Source organism: Euprymna scolopes, chromosome 28 (genome assembly GCF_053919585.1).
Source record: "Euprymna scolopes isolate OS-2025 chromosome 28, ASM5391958v1, whole genome shotgun sequence".
In the NCBI taxonomy this organism is placed as follows: Eukaryota; Metazoa; Mollusca; class Cephalopoda; order Sepiida; family Sepiolidae; genus Euprymna; species Euprymna scolopes.
The window spans coordinates 92,692,172-92,711,440 of record NC_136509.1 but is presented as its reverse complement, the minus strand read 5'-3'; the positions used below and the strand labels follow the sequence as shown (position 1 = coordinate 92,711,440).

The window sequence follows — 19,269 nt, the reverse complement described above, 5'->3', positions numbered from 1 at the left end:
CAATTAATATAAAATTTCTTTTGGAGTTTTTATTTTTTTTTAGAAGGTATACTTCACGGTAAATAATATGTAAAAAAAAAAAAAAAAATGTAAGGACTTGGTGAAAGAGCATATCATCTGAAACAAGCTACTTCCTCTTAAGAAAGTGTGATGCTTCCGCATTTACCGACCCGCAATTTTCTTAAAGATGGCTCGGGCTCGCTCAGCAGCTGATGGAAAAGGTCAGCCAAGTATTCTTCAGATTTTCACGAACACGCTGTCTGCTTTTAGCTAATACGAATCTGTGAAGGCTACTTTTTTTTTTTTATAAATTAAAAGAAATAAGAAAGAACATGTCCATATTATCATCTGAGGGTTTGATTTTTCTTTCATCTCTTTTCAGAGAATGTTTCTCGAGTGAGCAACAACCTGTTAGAAGTGCAAGATAAACTAACTTCCTGTGAACAGAAAGAAAAGGTTTCTACCTTTAAATACAAGACAACAGTTTCTGAGAAGGTTTGTCGTTCACTTTGCAGAGTCTTTGTCTGTTATTCCTGTTCCCTTTTCCCTCTAATAAAGAAATCATTGTATACAGTACATTGGTAGACAGCAATTGGTTTACAAATGAAGATTAGAAAAACACAAAAGGAATTTTTATCGTTGACCCACGAGTGCTGGGGGTGGGTGGGGTCTGAGCCCTTTTCCTCTATAGTAAGGACCAGCACCCAAAGCACTTCGCTGTTTAGTCCCTGTGGTAATAATGCAGAGAAAAGGCTACAATTAGCATGCGCACTTCTGCAAGGAAATAGTGGCATATGAACCTGGAACCATTTGATTACAAGACGAGCATGATTATGCAAATTGAGGTGCTTCTAAGTATGCAAAATCTATCTCTATTATATAAAAGGAACTTTGTCTGTGAGTTCGTTCCCTATGGACTTGAAAACGGCTGGGCCGATTTTTATAACGTTTCACTCAAAGGAACTTCATGTGCATGGCAGTGTTCTTAGATAGGTTTTATATCGAAATGTCCTCGATAAGTATCTATAATCGAAATAATCCAATGAAAGAAGGAACCGGTAATTTGGACTGAAGTTAACACCGTACACAGCCTAACATCACAAGTGTATTTAAGAAATGTTATTACCACACAAGCCGAAAGGCTCGACATATAAAATCGACAGTAGATTTTTTGATGATAGGGGCATGTTCCATGTGAATGGTGTCTTCTTCATTTTTTTTTTTAATTGACTCTGTGATTCCGTTGATGACAGTGAAGCCCGATATGTGATTTACACTACTTTGCAATATATATATATATATATATATATATATATATATACAATTATATAAATGCAACTTTGTGTGTGAGTTCGTTCCTTATAGACTCCGAAATGGCTGAACAGATTTTCTTTAAAATTTACAGAACATTAGTGTATTAGTCTGGGAGTGATCTTAGTTAAGTTTTCCCTCAATAATTACCAATAATCGATAATCGAAACTGCTATTTTAATTTATCTATCATCAGTAAAGCTATTTTTCCATGTCGTTGCTTAGCAACAATGATAGAACACACAGGCTGTGAAAATTTTACTGTGTGTAAGTTGATAGAGCACGGAAAGACAGGATTTGGGTTTTGATGGTGAGTGGCTGCTGCTTGTCGGTGTCTCAGTGTGTGACCCTCCATAGCTGCTCACTCATGCTCATTGTTGAAGAAGGCCATCCCGCTATCATATGTGGAGCGCCAAGTGTCTTTGTCTGCTGCCAAAATCTCCAAGTGAGGGTGAGCTTGATGTAGTCTATGTAGCGTTTTTTGGGGCAGCCGATATTTTGTTATCCGTGAGTGAGCTGACTGAAGAGAACTCCTTGAGGTAGTCTGTGTGAGGGCATCCTGATGACGTGGCCCAACCATCGAAGTTGACGACAGATAAGGAGTGACTCATTTCACATCAGATGTCTACAGCAGATCCTCGGCCTCCATTAGTGGCACAAGGTGTCCCATTCAGAGATTTGCAGGAGAGCAGGAGTTGCTCCTCTAGATAGGTAAGACAACTGCATATAAAAAGAGATATGATTCCTATTTTATCATCTTCCATTAAACTTTCAACAACCTAGTTGTAGCTCTTCCCCACTCATGCAATGCCAATGTGAAAGCTGATAACTAAAATTAAGGTAAAAAAAATTTTTAACTTTTTTTTCTTTTTTCATTCATTATTTTCATTGTCCAGCACTTTACAACACATTACTTATAGATTTACATGCTGCAAAGAATAAAGGAAATTCCAAGAAGGCTATCACAATGCAATGAATGGAATATTGTCAGTGTTGAGGAAGGAAGACAAAAACAAGTGATATATATATATATATATATATATATATATATATATATATATAATTTTTTTTTTTTTACATGGGGGTCACCACTTATCAAGGCCCGGAGGCCACTCAGGGATAAGGGTTATTGCATGTACAGTAATCAATGGGATAGTATTGTAGTAATCATTAGTATTGGAGATTTGATAGTGTCTTACTTAAGGGGGCGGTTTGTCAGGAATTTGTTTATGTTGGATTTGAAGGCATCCAAGTTGTAGTCAGGTGGGAAACAGGCGAACGGAAGAGAGTTCCACAATCATGCACTTTTGAGAAAGAAGCTCTGCTCATGGAATCTACGTTTGGATTTAGGTACAGATATATATATATATATATATATATATATATATATATATATATATATAGTTTTATTTGTAGTATTCCGAATTTTACTGGGTTTATATAATTCAGTAATCATTCGTATACCAATAAATTTTAAGCCAAAAAGAGATGACCTGAACTGTAAGCTACAAAATTATCATATTTCATAATTGAGCATTTATATACTGTTTTAACAAAAACCAAGACTTCAAAGAACGGATTGATAGCAACAAAAAGTGTATTTCATTGTTAGTTACAATTGTTTCAAGACTATTTGGATAAATTCAAACAATATGTCATTTGAAAATTTTCACATGAACAGCCTTTTAAAAAAATACCTTGCAAGGATGTGACAAAGGTAAAATAGTTTCGCTTCTTTTCTTTTTCTTTTAAGGGAAATGTTTTCCATAATGTTCTATTGTTAAAGTGTTTTTTATTCAATAAGTCTGAAGAAAGGCTGTTCATGTGAAAATTACCATAATGTTTGAATTTGTTCAAATGGTCTTGAAACAATTAAAATACACTTTTTGTTGCTATCAATCTATTCTTTGAAGTCTTGGTTTTTGTTAAAACAGTGTATGTATGTGTATATATATATATATATATATATATATATATGCGCAATTATATAAATGCAACTTTGTGTGTAAGTTCGTTCCTTATAGACTCTGTAATGGCTGAACAGATTTTCTTTAAAATTTACAGAAATTTAGTGTATAAGTCTGGGAGTAATCTTAGTTAAGTTTTGTCTCAGAATACCTCCGATAATTACCGATAATCAAAACTGTTATTTTAATTCATCTATCATCAGTGAAGATGATTTTTCCATGTTGTTGCTTAGCAACAATGATAGAACAACAGGCCATGAAAATTTTACTTTGAGTAAGTTGATAGCGTGTTTTTTTTTGTTTCCTTTTTTTTTACATGACGTGGTCTGTAGGTTCAAACTCCGCACATAAATTTCTTCTCTTTTTTTTTCATTAACTGCAAAGCATTTTATAAGACTTGAAAATTTACATGGTTTTCTTTTTTGTTTTTTTTTTTGCATGACGTGGTCTGTACGTTCAAACCTCACATATAAATTTCTTAATGTTTTTTGTTCACTGGAAAGAAATTTATATAAAATAATTTTATAAAAGAAACAGTAGGTTCTCTACAGTGCAATGTAGAATAACATATTTTGGTCTAAGTTACTGCATGGAGGCATGTGAAGCTTCCTTCTGGGCGATTTCACGGATTTCGATGACAATAAAAATATAGGAGTGTGAAATATTCGTTGATCATCATTTAATCCCAAGCAACGTTGGGTCTCCCTGCTAGTATATATGTATAAATATGTACACATATATAAATAATAATGTAATAATTTTTCTTTTTTGTCAATAATGACTTACTTGAAAACTTCTACACAGTGTATTATAGCATTCCATAACAAATTTCGAGGAAAATCCTCTTTCTCAAATGACAGGCGTTTCAAATCTTGAGATCACAAGTATGAACATGGATGCAGAAAATATCTCGGCAGTAAATGGAATAAATTTATTTACGGTACTTGTTCAGTTTAATCAAGACATTAAAAAATGAAAATACTGAAAAAAGAACTATAGTGTATGTACGCATTATGGAATTAAGTTCTCATAAAAAATATCACTTAATTTGATAAGTAGGGGTTTTTTTTTACAGCGGAAAATCAAATTTTAATGAGTTTGATCATATTCCAGATATGCCTATTTTGTTGATGTGTAGGATGGGGGGGGCACCAAGGGAGATAACTCCATCGCTGTTTAAAGTTTGTCAAAATTAGCTTATTTAGCAGAAAAATACCTAGATAAATATTTTGTTTTTCATTTATTATACAGAGTTTCTCTGTCCTTTTTTTTTTTTTTTTACACAGGAATCACCACATTATCAAGGTCAAGAGGCCACTCGAGGATAAGGGTTAAAGAGTGTAAAGTAGAAATTGAACAATATAGTAATCAATTCGGTACATTTGTTAACTTATATGGAACGGCTTATCAAAAATTTGTTTATGTTAGACTTGAAGACAACCATATTGTAGTCAGCCGGAAAGCAGGAAAACGGAAGACAATTCCACAGGCGTGCAGTTCTAAGAAAGAAGCTTTGTTCATGGAATCTACGTTTAGGTTTAGGCGCAGATAAAGAGTGGGGGGAATTATTGATAGTATTTTCAGCTAGACGAGTGTTTCTTGTGAAAGTTTGGCGAGGGGGGACCATAGACTGAAGCTCAGTCGAACACTTTTCATGAAAATAACGATACATCAGACACAAGCTCGCAACATCTCTTCTGTGAGATAGAGGTTGTAGGGAAGAGAAAAGGACATCTCCTACGAGGCTACGAATCTATTTTGAACTCTATCAAGGCAGGACAAGTCCTTTCTAACAGCTCCTTCCCAGATGTGGCAACAGTATTCCATCCTTGGACATACCTGGCTCTTATATAGATAGAGAATTGCATCAGTAGTGAGATATCTACTGGATCGATAGAAAGATCCCACTATTTTTCCAACGGCTTTGGCAACAGATTTGATGTACGTGTTCCATTTAAGATCAGGAGTAAAGGTCAAGCCCAGAAGCTTGTCAAAACTTTAGGCCTCCTCAAGACGAGAGCCATTCATTTCAATTGATGCCAGATGTGGATCAGAATGTTGATGATGTAAAGAGAGAAGCTTGGTTTTAGATACATTAAAAGTAACCAACCACTTCTTTCCCCATTGTACCACATGCTCAAGATCAGAGGAGAGAGAATCAGAGAGAACTTGGTCGTTTACTATCTTAGACGTGCTACCATAAATGGTAGTGTCATCAGCATAAATGTCTACAAATGATGTAAGGATGTGATTTGGAAGGTCATTAATGTAGATCAGGAATAGAGTTGGGCCCAGGATGGACCCCTGAGGGACTCCAGCATCTCCCTGGAAAATCTCATCAGTATGCCCTGTATTTAAGAATTCAGGTGATCGCTCATCCCCCTCTCAGTACAGGCCAATAAGTCTCCTGTGCGTCATGAGTAAGTTGCTAGAATCTGTGTTAAATACAGAAGTAATCAAACATCTCAACAAAAATAACCTTCTTAGTGACACTCAATATGGTTTCCGTTCTGCTAGATCTACAGCAGATGTCCTTACAGTTATATCGCATAGGATTAGCAAATCTCTCGACGGTGGCAATCTTTCTAGGGCAATTGCTCTTGACATATCTAAAGCCTTTGATAGGGTATGGCATAAAGGTTTACTTCATAAGATCGCTAGCTATGGTATAGCTGGAAAAGTCTTCTCAATTATTAAATCATTTCTTTCTGATAGGTTCATAAGAGTAGTAGTTGAGGGGCAAAAATCAGAAGCTCTCAGTATTAATGCCGGTGTCCCTCAGGGATCCATCCTGGGCCCAACTCTTTTCCTGATCTACATTAATGATCTTCCAAATCATATCCTTACATCATTTGTAGACATTTATGCTGACGACACTACCATTTATGGTACCACATCTAAGACAGTAAACGAGCAAGTACTCTCCAATTCTCTCTCCTCTGATCTTGAGCATGTAGTACAATGGGGAAAGGAGTGGCTGGTTACTTTTAATGCATCTAAAACCAAGCTTCTCTCTTTACATCATCAACATTTTAATCCACATTTGTCATCAATTGAAATGAATGGCTCTCGTCTTCAGGAGGCCTCAAGTTTTGACAAGCTTCTGGGCTTGACCATTACTCCTGATCTTAAATGGAACACGTATATCAAATCTGTTGCCAAGGCCGCTGGAAAAATGGTGGGATCTTTCTATCGATCCAGTAGATATCTCACTGCTGATGCTATTCTCTATCTATATAAGAGCCAGGTACGTCCAAGGATGGAATACTGTTGCCACATCTGGGCAGGAGCTGCTAGAAAGGACTTGTCCTGCCTTGATAGAGTTCAAAATAGACTTCGTAGCCTCGTAGGAGATGTCCTTTTCTCCTCCTTACAACCTCTATCTCACAGAAGAGATGTTGCGAGTTTGTCTCTGATGTATCGTTATTTTCATGGAAAGTGTTCAACTGAGCTTCAATCTATGGTCCCCCCTCGCCAAACTTTCACAAGAAACACTCGTCTAGCTGTAAACACTATCAATAATTTCCCCCACTCTTTATCTGTGCCTAAACCTAAACGTAGATTCCATGAACAAAGCTTCTTTCTTAGAACTGCACGCCTGTGGAATTGTCTTCCGTTTTCCTGCTTTCCGGCTGACTACAATATGGTTGTGTTCAAGTCTAAGGTAAATAAGTTCTTGATGAGCCGTTCCATATAAGTTATTAAATTTACCAAATTTTCATTACTAATGATTACTATATTGACCAACTTCTACTGTACACTCTTTAACCCTTATCCTTGAGTGGCCTCTGGGCCTTGATAATGTGGTGATGCCTTTGTAAAAAAAAAAAAAAAAAAAAAGCATTAATACTGTGAGCTTCTGATTTTTACCCCTCAACTACTACTCTTATGAACCTATCAGAAAGAAATGATTTAATAATTGAGAAGACATTTCCAGCTATGCCATAGCTAGAGATCTTGTGAAGTAAACCTTTATGCCATACCCTATCAAAGGCCTTTGATATATCAAGAGCAACTGCCCTAGAAAGATTGCCTCCGTTGAGAGATTTGCTAATCCTATGAGATATAACTGTAAGCACATCTGCTGTAGATCTAGCAGAACGGAAACCATATTGTGTGTCACTCAGAAGGTTATTTTTCTTGAGATGGTTGATTACTTCTGTATTTAACACAGATGCTAGCAACTTACTCATGACGCACAGGAGACTTATTGGCCTGTACTGAGAGGGGGATGAGCGATCACCTGAATTCTTAAATACAGGGCATACTGATGAGATTTTCCAGGGTGATGGGAAACTATTCTCCTTAAGACAACGTTTAAACAGTTTTGTAAGTATGGGCGCTAGTTCTGGTTGAAGTTTTTTGAGTACTATAATTGGAATACCGTTAGGGCCTGTTGCTTTACTGAAATCAAGGTTTTTGATTAGCTTGGCAACATCACATACAGATATATGTATATCACATAGCGTGTTTTCTGATACAGAAGGAAATATTGGGGGTTGGCGGCCTTGGTCGCAAAGGGTAGAATTAGCTGCAAAGTTCTTAGCAAAGAGTTTGGCTTTGTCTGATGTTGACGAGATTACCTCAGGTCCATTGATGATAGTTGGGATAGAACACACACTTCTGTTCAGGATTCTGTTTGCTATTTACCAAAACTGGTGTGAACCAAGCCGCTGTTCAGCTACTTTGGACTTGACGGACTGAGCATACAACTCTCTTGCATTCTTTATTACTTTTTTACAATTAATCCCTTTTTCCCTTTGTTAATCCCTTTTTGTCAAAACGCATCCCCCTCCTCGGACGTGAAACAGGCAAAATGACTAGAATACGATCAATCTCATAAAAATTTGATTTTCCTCTGTAAAAAAAAAAATACTAGATCAAATTAAGTTAATTTTTTTATGAGAACTTATTCAATAACGAGTATGCATAATATTTTTTTTTCAATATTTTCATTTTTTTTATATCGTGATAAAATTGAACAAGTACCTTATTTTCTTATATTTAAATTTGTTTTAAAGCCTCTTTCATTGAATACGCACCAGAATGATATTCTATGTATTTTCAAACATAATTGACTTAATTTTCTTCAAGCATAATTGATTTAATTTCCTTTTAAATGTAATTGACTTAATTTTTTCCAAAATGTAATTGACTTAATTTCCTTCAAACATAATTGACTTAATTTCCTTCAAAATGTAACTGACTTAATTTCCTTCAAACATAATTGACTTAATTTCCTTCAAACATAATTGACTTAATTTCCTTCAAAACATAATTGACTTAATTTCCTTCAAAACATAATTGACTTAATTTCCTTCAAAACATAATTGACTTAATTTCCTTCAAAACATAATTGACTTAATTTCCTTGAAAATGTAATTGACTTAATTTCCTTCAAAAATCTCTAAAAAAATTGTGCGTGTGCCTTCGTGTGATTGGATTTATAAGCCATAAACAGACACGACCTTATCCAGTGTGTCTTGGGTGATCAGGGATCAGCAATAAACCAACCCTCACTCCCCTCAAAAAAAAATTAATGCCTGGGTGGTTCACTTCCCAGGACTGAACCAGATCATCTTACCCCACCTCATCTCAAAAAAGAGGCACGGGCCGCCACGTCAGCCTACTCTTCGGTGTTTATAAAAATATTTACTTAAAAACGATAGTTAAAGGGAAATAACTCTAATTTCTTGATTTTTTTTTTTCTTAGTAACATGGGAGATAACTCATACTCATGGATTAAAATTATAGGTGAAAAAACGGATTAGATTTTATTTTTGTTTATTTAAAACATTGAACAAATCAACAAATGTTGTTTGTGTTTCCATACCTTAACAGCAAGTTATTCGTTTCTAAAACTTATTCTACTTTTGTATAATGGCTAAATGTCATTTTCTTATGTTCTTAAAACGACAAATATTTCGTGATTTTTTTTAAATGTTGATTTACATTATTCGGACTACTATTCTCATCTTGGTTGTGATTTTCAAAACATTTCGGCTAATATAATCTTTGATCTTCTTTAAGTGCATGTCTTCGAATTTGGGAATCGGCAAAAATGAAGCATACTCGAATAATCGTTAAAAAATAAAATAAAATGCCAACAAATGATTATGCCAAACGCAATAGAATTTAATTATCGACCAACCTATATACTTTTAATATACTGAAACTGCTTTTAATATTTTTTTACTTCATTTTTTTTCTTCTTCTTAAAAGGCTGTCCTTTAAGAGCATGAAAAAAAATGTCTGTTTCTCGCTTAACTGTTGGGAGACTTCATTATCGAAAAGTTAATAAAAACTAAATAACTTATCCTACCATTAGCCCTAAGTCCGAGTGGCAAGATCCCTGGATTTAGTGGTACGGTGTCATCCTTTTTCTTTATTTTTATTTTTTACTATCTCTTCAGGATCGACTTCATCCCCCCCTCCAATAATTTAGCAACAGGCGAACATTTTATTTTCATCTATAATATAAATCTCACCTGTCTGTTTAAATGTATGTATGTATGTATGTATGTATGCCTAAAACTTTCGACAGAGACGACAGATTTTCACGAGATCGGTATCATTTTTAAGCTCGACCCTTCGGACAACAAATATCGAAATATTGGCTAAAAACATTAATTCCTTCACCCTCAACTAGGCACTTTTCTACGGGGAGGGGGTCGCTTTTTTCGCCGATATTTTCAAAAGTCAACCCCCCTTTTTGATTGCCTAGCCTTAATTTAAATCTTCGCCACTTCCGGTTTGGCGATGGGTACGACAGAAAACATGTTACTTTTTTCTTTTCCTCCTTCGTGGTACGGTTTCGAGCTGGTCTGCCTACTTCCACTTTTTTTTTTTTTGTTCAACACACATTTCCAAACACCCGGGCAACGCTGGGCACCCAGGCTAGTATGTTATAAAGAGAAAAATATAATGAAATTTTATTGCGTTTTGGTATAATCATTTGTTTTTTGTTTTTTTTTTAATTTTATTTTGTTTACAATATCTAGACTGTTAACTATTCTGTGCTTTTACTCAGGGAATCTTTGTCAAACTTGAGAATTAATGTGGAATTTCGAACTTAACCATTTATTAAATCTACAAGATTAGACTGTTAATTTTTATATTATTCATAGTTACTGTCACCTATAGAATCAGAAACCTCCAGAAGACTTTTCTGAATTTTTTGAGATGAGGATTGATTATTCGTATTATTTGGATTCATTGGACTACTGGTCTCATCTTGAGTTTCTAAGGACCTGTGACGCAGTAGTTAGAGTAATTGGAAAAATCAGTTGTAAAAGTGATATTCTCCTGACAATTGAAGGTTCAATTCTCATTGTGGGCGACTGAAAAATAAAATTGCAACTTACTTAGGACCTCTATCTAATCATGGCTGACGGAACGAGAGCATGCTACCCCCGTGAAGTAAATAAAGGGTTCCGTTCAAAATTCCGTCCAAATTCTCAAGTTCGAAGAAGGTTGGAGGTTACATCAACCGAAACGTGAAAATGACACTCAAGATGAGAACAGTAGTTTGAAGAATCTAAATAATACTCCAGAAGACTGTCACTGAAACCGATTGGTTTTAGAAATGGTGGGATTTGATTATTTAACAGAGTGACTCAACAAGAACTTGTTTACATTAGTCTTGAAAACGGCCATGTTATAGCAGCCCAACAGACTGGCAGTTCTAGGAAAGAAATTCTGCTCATAGAAAGTTTTAGGTACAGATAGAGAGTAAGGGAAATTGTTGACAATGGTTGTAGCTAGACAAGTGTTAGATGAGAATGTTTTACAGAGAGGTATCAAAGATTGAAGTTCAGTCGAGCACCTGCCATGAAAATAACCATAGAGCAACGTCTCTTCTGTGCAACAAAGGTAGTAGGGGGGAGAAAAAGACTTTGTCCACTAGATTTCAAAATCGTTTTTGCATCCTGTCAAGGCAAGAGAGAGTGCTCTGAGCAGCTCCTTCCCAGATGTAACAACAGTATGCCATTTTAGTATAAATTTGGCTTTTTTACATGTAGAGGATTACATTGGGCTTTTTTACATGCAGAGGATTACATTGGGCTTTTTTACATGTAGAGGATTACATTGGGCTTTTTTACATGTAGAGGATTACATTGGGCTTTTTTACATGTAGAGGATTACATTGGGAATAAAATAGCTTCTGGAGCAGTTGATTGATCCAACCATTGTTTCAACGGGCTTGGTGACTGATTTAAGATAAATCTTCCATTTAAGGTTAGGAGTGAAGATCAGTCTCACAACCTTGTCAAAGCAGTGTGCTTCCATTTTAATTGTTCTAATTAATGGTAATTTGTTATTATTCCTGATATTCATAAATGACCTCCCTGATAAAATTGTTTCGGAGATGGGTATAGTTGCTGATGACACCACTCTCTATAAGAGGCATAAGGAGAAAACAAATGGACACATATCTAAGGAAATGGCAGAAACACTAGATGAAGACCTCCAGTCTGTAGTGGAATGGGAACAAAAATGGATGGTCACATTCAATGCTGCCAAGGCTAAGCTTGTTTCCTTCAATAATTACAAGAAACCTTCTCTACCACTAATAGCAATGGCCAAAGCCTCTTTATCTGAAAGTACTTCCTTTAAACTTCTCGGCCTAACGTTCACAGGGAACATGAACTGAAATAGATACATTGAGAGCATTGCCAAGGCTGCTGAAGAAAGGTGGGCTCTCTCTACCGTGCTAGGAAACTACTTACACCTAAAAGTATCCTGTACCTCTATAAGGCCACCATTCGTCCATGTATGGAGTATTGTTGTCACATTTGGGCTGGTGCATCTGCTACTTGACTCTCACTCCTCGACAGGGTTCAAAAGAGAGTCGCCAACCTGATAGGTCCTGTCATCTAGGCTTCAATCTCTGTCCCATCGACAAAATGCTGCATCTCTCTGCCTGTTCTACAAGTACTTTAATGGTGAATGCTCTGACGAACTACAAGCACTTGTACCCCCTCGACATAAATACACCTGACAAACCCGACAAGCAACTAAATCCCACCCCTTCACAGTAGAGATCCCTAGGTGTAAGAAAGCATTCTACTCCAATAGTTTCTTCCCAAAAACTGCTAGACTTTGGAACTCCCTTCCGGGATTCTGCTTTCCCAACTGTACCGACATGCAGAAGTTCAAGTGTAATGTGAACAGACATCTTGCTACTCCTTTCCCTTCATAATATCTCTGCAGCTTATGTACCCAATAGTAGCCTTCTACATCAAAGTGGCATGGTACCTTGTTTTGGGTGAAAATTGAATAAAAAAACAAAAATTAATTCCCCAACCCATCTCTTACGAATTTTCTATCTATCATTTTTACCCTCTCTCATCGTGGTTTGCTTGATCTCCTCACACACTTCTTATTTTATATATTGTCTACCAATCTCTTTTTTCTTTTTTTTTTTGTTTATTAACAATCAAAGATAGTCAAGTTGAAAGATGTGTTTGGTTATGATGCCAAAACCAGGGAATGAACCAGGTACCTTTTAGATTTATTGAGTTAAGTAACTTCCTTTCACCAACACCAGTGACAACGCTCATTTGTAATAGTAGCAGTAATCCTTGTTCCGACCTTTCGCCAACAACATGAGAAATAACCAACGTCCGTGAAAATGCACACGAACAACGTGGCATCTAAAACGAAACTGACTCTCAAGCAAGAATTCTGGCTCCTTTTATTTAGCAATTTTGAGCTCTCAACAGCTCCTGTATTGCATAATCATCTTCGCCTCGTAATCACACGGTTCAAGATTTTCACATGCATACAGTCACTGTTTCCTTGCAGCAGACGCATGCTAATCATGGCCATTTGTCTTTCAGTCTCTGTGCACCATCACAACACATCACTTCCTTTAACCTTCCTCCACCCTTTTTCTATATTAACAAAAAGAGCTAGCAAAAGAAGAGTAGTAATATTACTATTTAATTCATAACTGGAGAAGGAAAGAGAGGCATATAGCGAGCAGAAAGAGACTAATTTTGGACTTTTTTATTTAAAAAAATTTAACTAGCTTTGCAAACGCACTTTTTCTCGATTTTAAACAATCTAACACAAGCTCAACAGATGACCCAATGGATAACACTCTTTCTAGTCAGTTTTGCATTAAATATTTTCATGCGATAGTCATTATTATTACTGACATAAATTATTTTAAATGAAAATACATTTGAGACATTAATCAAAAATTTTTTTTTTTTTTTTACCTTCATATTTGTGATCTATTTGTGTTTAAAGCAATTTCATATGAGATATAAACAGTTTAGGTTTCAAGATTAGGATAAAAGTACTTGGTAAAATTCAGTTGTAAGTGACACTCTTCTGGAGGTTGAATGTTCAATCCTTGGTTCAGGCAATACTCAAAATATGATTACGTCTATCCTGTCATGGCTGTTGGAATGATAGCAAACTACCCCTGTGCATTAAATCAAGCATTAAGTTTGAAATTCCATGCAAATTTAGGAGTTCAACAGACAGATTCAGGAGTTTGATAAAATACACCTGAAGAAGATCAAGGGTTATGTTGATTGAAACATTGTAAAAATAACACTCAAGATGAGAACAGTAGTCCTAATAATCCAAATGGTACATCCTCATCTCAAAATTTCAGAAACATAAACACAAAATGCTTAAATCTCATATTAAACATGAAGCTGTTTTGTTGTGTTAGTGGTCGAATAAATGATGAGAAAGACACAAAAATTAAATAAAAATCTATTAACAAAAATACATAAAATAGGTAATTGAACAATATCTTTGCTCATGGCAGGATTAGGATTAGTTGTGGGCGACCATCTGCTTCGAGTGTCTGTGTCTGACTCTCATAAACCGCTTCCTGTTCCCCGGAAGTGACGTGATGGAATAGTCCATTATTCCTGGTAACAAGGGTGCCTCCCCAACACTTTTTTAACACATTTTATAAACAAGTAAGCAGAGCAAAATAGTTTTTGGCTAATTTAATTTTTGAAATTATGTTGGTAACTGTAATAATTACTTTTTCTTCTCCATTTCAATTAGGAAAATTTTATGTCGCACCTGAGAAGCGAAAATGAAAATCTCAAAACCGAAAGAGATGAACTGCATAACTCCATCAGCCATTATCAGATGTAAGTATAACGTTGATACTTTATTTTTATTTTTATTTTTTTTTAGATTTTTAGATGAGTGAGACTACGATTGTCATATTGACATCTTCTACAATCTCTCCATCAGAAATTTATTGACATGTACACATTTATGACATGATTTTTAGTCAGGGAGAGTAACTTGTTTGTTCACACCTTGAAGACATTTCTTGAGAGGGCCGTTATTTCCTGTGCATAGCACAACCAACTCCCCAGTTGTAAATGATAGACACACACCCCCTTCGAATCAAGGAGTTGATATGTTGCTTGCTTAACAGACCTTTTGGTCAAGTTTTCAGGGTTATTAATTCTCTCCAGAGAATTAATTATCTGGGCTGGGAACATCAGCCAAAATCGAACACCTGATAAAAAGGAGTGAGAAAAAAAAACATGTTTTTTTATGAAAAATATATAATTTATTTTTACATCTGAGCTTTTGATGAAACACATAATTAACAGTTAACTGAGCTGGGTTGTACACAACCGACCACTTCTCTCTCATGGTGGCGAAAAACGAGTGAGAAAGGGGAGATAGACATGAATCAATAAAGAACAGAGAAATATTAAGTTTTACAAATTCCTCATGTCAGCCAAGAAGGTTTGATATTTTTTGTCCCATTTGGTTCACCAGACAGTTGTGATTGCTTTGATATGGTTGGGATTTTATAAACACCTGTCAAGCTTAGCTTTTTTTTTTTTTTTACTCACCTTCACCTCAAACAAGGCATGTTCCCACTTGGATGTAAGGGCTACTAATTTGGACCATGCCTGAGAAAGATTAAGATGTTGGTTTACATTACATTTAAACTTCTGCATATCAGTACAGTTAGGTAAGCAGGTAGCAGGAAGGGAATTCTAAAGTCTGGCTGTTCAAGAGAAGAAGCTATTAGAGTAGAAAGCTTTCTGGCATCTAGGGACCTCAACAGTGAAGGGGTGTGATTTTGTTGCTAAGCCGATTTGTCAGGGATGTGTATGTCAAGGGGGCACAAGTGCAATGAGTTCATCAGAGAACATTCCATTAAAATACTTGTAAAAAAGACACAGGGATGCAAAATTGCAATAATGGGACACAGATTGAAGCCTAGTTGGCAAAGTGGGATATATTAGATTGGAGACCTTTTTTTGGATCTTATCCAAGAGGGATGTACTAGTGGTAGATGTACCAGCCAGATATGGCAACAATACTCCTTGCATGGCCGAAATCTGATTGACAACACATGTTTTAATAAAATGTTTTCAATTTTTCTTGTCGCCCTATAAGTATGGAGGTCGGGCATAAGGCTTTTAAATGTGGGAAGCTCTAGCTTCCCTAAAAGGGCATTTATCATTGTGCCACACATGTGGCCAATTGCATTTTGGGATGCATGTCTATATAAAATTAAAACTCTGATTAGCTTGCTTGTTTGTTTGCATTTTGAATGTATTAAATGGTGGAAGAAAGAGTAAATGGGATGAGAAGTGGTGGGAGGAGAAGAATAGGATGGGAGGTTATGGAAGGAGGAGAACAGATGTAATAGTTGTAGTAGCAATGTATAAAGAGAATAAAAAGATGAGATGAATGGTGTAAATGATATGTCGATCCTCTGGATGTTGCTAATAACCCGAGGCATATCTACTGGGAATGCTGACAGTGCTGCCCAGGCATTTTTACAGGCCAAAGTACACTTCCTCTAGGGTGTTAGCTTTTCAAATCCTATTTTCCAATCCTTGTATCATATCATTCCATCGTGGGAGGGAGATATTTGGTACAAAGCACTCATCTAGATACAATCACTACCATCAATTTCCCTTTCTCTCTATCTATACCTAAATCTGAATGTAGATTCCATGAACAAAGTTTCTTTCCTAGAACTGCCCGTCTGTGGAACTAATTGTGCATCAAACAGATACCATATCACTTAGTTCACTTTACTTTATCATAACAAAGATCCATACAAAATTTCAACCAGATAGGTCCAGTAGTTTCCGAGCAAACATTTACAGTAAATGTGGTATTGTGGTGACTAATGCCTATTAATCATAGCAGTGTATCAAACAAATACTATAATACTCTAGTTGCTTCACTTTATCATAGAAAAGGTCCATACAAAATTTCAACCAGATAGGTCCAGTAGTTTTTGAAAAGAAGTAAAATGGACAGACAAACAGAAGTATAATTTAGACTAGACGTTTGGTGTCTTGTTTATTTACAATTTTTTTTTTCTTCTCCATCGCAGATACAGAAGAGAGATGACCAAGAAAATGAAAGAAGCTGAAGGTAAATGAACAACCACAATTCTTCTTCAGAATTTATAAGGAAGCAAATGTACAACTTGTTGGTTTAATTAATAACCTTAATTAATTGTGAAGTAAATAAAGTGAAGGGACCTTTTCTTTAAGTAACTTCATTTATGGAAGGTATATCTTGACAATGACAAAGAAACAAATTAATTAACAACATAACAGTTTTTAGCACACAAGAGACGGAGAAATTTAAATTCTGTTTATTTTTTACATCTGTACACGGAGAAGGTATACACCAAAGAGAAAGGGCACTTCGCACTATGTGTCTTTTTACACAAAAAAAAACAATCAAAGGGAGATAACTCAGTACCTAATTTAAAGTCAATCTCATCAGTTAACAGACAAAGGGAGACAATTGCTTACAGTCCACATCATTAAAAATAAAAATCAAAGAGAGACAACTCTTCAGTACTTAAAAATCCACTTAACATTGATAATTTCCAATACAACTTATTTTTTTGTTTTAAATATTAAAGAAATTTCTGCCATTACTAACTAGCAGAGCATTACCAATTGCAATCAGAGGCAGAATCTATCAGGCATGTGTACACAGTGTGATGATGTATGAAACTGAAACCTGGTTAGGAAGGGTTGAGGGTATGTGCTGCATGGAGAGAAATACGATAAGAATATGATAGATGCCTCTGTGGGTTTTAAAGACAGGCTTAGATATGAGTTAAGATGAAGATCACATCTGGACTGTGTAGGGAAGGTGAGGGTACAGAACAGGAGACTTTGTTGATTTGGTCACCTTGAAAGAAATGGAGGAGAGTACTTGGGTAAGTAGTGTAGAACAGTTGAGGTAGCAAGGTAGGTTGACAGAAGAAAACTATGAAAAACTTGGAAATGATAAGAATAGATTTGAGAGAAAAAGGAACAAAGAGCTGACTAGAGAAAGAAAGAAATGAATGAAAGTGTTTGGGTTAGTAGATGGAGAACAGTTGAGGTAGCAGGATAGACCAAGACCAACATATGATAGAGGGATAAGGATGGATGGTAGAAAAAGGTGTAAAGTTTGAAAGTCAACTTCTAAAAGAGGTCCAACATGTGCCAATATGTAAACCGGACTTACAGGAGAACCCCGGGATATGATGGGCTAGGATATGTTTTTGGGGTTTTTTTTCAGATTATGATGTGGAATACAATGTTTTTCCGGCACCTGGTTACAGTATTTGTCATATGGTGTTATTTATAATGTTATTTGATTATATATATATGTATTATATTTATTGATTATATAAATATGTATTATATCTTATTTGATTATATATATGTGTACTAGCGGGGGGTGGGTACCTGGCGTTGCCCGGGTGTTTGGAGGTGTGTGTGGTTTTGGGTAAATCCAAACTCCGGGGGTGGGGGGGTTAAAATAAAATAAAAAAAGTTTTGGTAGGTGAGTGTGAGGATCGAACCCGAAGCCTTGAGGCAAAGTTGGAAATTAAAGTGTGGAAAAAAAAAATTGCGACGTTAACCATTGGGTCATCGCGACATACAACGGAGACATGTTTGAATTTATTTATTGAAATATTAAAAACAGGTGGCTGCAATAAAAGTTAACTCTGCTGCTTCCATTTGATCTAATTAAGGAGATCAAATAGAAGTCATGTAGTTAACTTTTGCTGCGAGGCAGCGTTTGGGTTTGTTTACCCAAATTTGACTGGTTTTTTTCTCCAACAGATATTGGGGAGGGGAAAACCAGCTCCCCATTGTCCAGATTGGATAGCAGTTGTCTGATATACAATATTGATCAAAGCTGATTGCTTCTGGACGTTTCCCGGCGCGATGCCGAGAACGTTGTTAACTTTGAATTAGTTTCGCTTTTTATATGAAAAAGCCCAATCAACACGCGAGAAGCCAAAATAGCAATAATTTTGTAAAAGCCGCTGTAAATAAATCTATACGCTATGTGCTTTCCCAAATCCTAGATATTATTATCTAGGGCCTATATAAACAGTTGTAAGCGATCGTAACGACCCCGGGAGCATGTGCGAAAAAAGCCTTTGCGAGACATACATGAAATGGTCACACACATTTTGCCTTTTATATTTATAGATTATTATTATTATATACCGTACTGTATTTTGTTACTAATTTTTACTGCCGTATCCTATGGTTTTACTCTAAACCAAATATGGTGATTTGACAAAAGAAAAATCTGTTGCATGGAAATGAAAAATGCAACATTTTTTTTCTTGAAATTTTGTTGATGTTTCATCTGTTGTCATGTGTCTTACTATTCATATAAAGTTATTATATATTTCATCTAATTATATAAAATTACAATAGAAAAATGCGAGCATGAAAAGTAATATGGTTAGGCTTAAACATGGAAAAGTAAAGGACTAGTTGTTAAAACTGGGAAAAAAAAAGGACAAAATATTCTAGTAAAAAATATAAATTTATAACTTAAAATATTGCAGCATTAAGCATTGATTATATAATGTTATAAATTGAATTTTTAAAAAACTCTGAGTCATTGGGGTTTTTTGCCTTACCACCCCCTGCCTCTTGTAGAGAATACATTTTTGGAGTCTTCCATGCAGATGCTGCAGCTGGTAAAGTCT

The 19,269-nt window shown here is 35.6% G+C and overlaps 1 protein-coding gene across 2 annotated transcripts in view; it reads left to right on the top strand.

Annotated features, from left to right (window-relative positions):
- Nucleotides 1–19,269, top strand: part of LOC145249736 (coiled-coil domain-containing protein 171-like) — a 282,316-nt gene that overhangs the window by 38,247 nt on the left and 224,800 nt on the right. For both annotated transcript variants that reach the window (XM_080111637.1, XM_080111638.1), the window contains exons 6-8: nucleotides 383–495; nucleotides 14,316–14,404; nucleotides 16,639–16,679. In XM_080111637.1, the coding sequence (XP_079967763.1) occupies nucleotides 383–495; nucleotides 14,316–14,404; nucleotides 16,639–16,679 (243 nt within the window). The remainder of the gene's footprint in view (nucleotides 1–382; nucleotides 496–14,315; nucleotides 14,405–16,638; nucleotides 16,680–19,269) is intronic.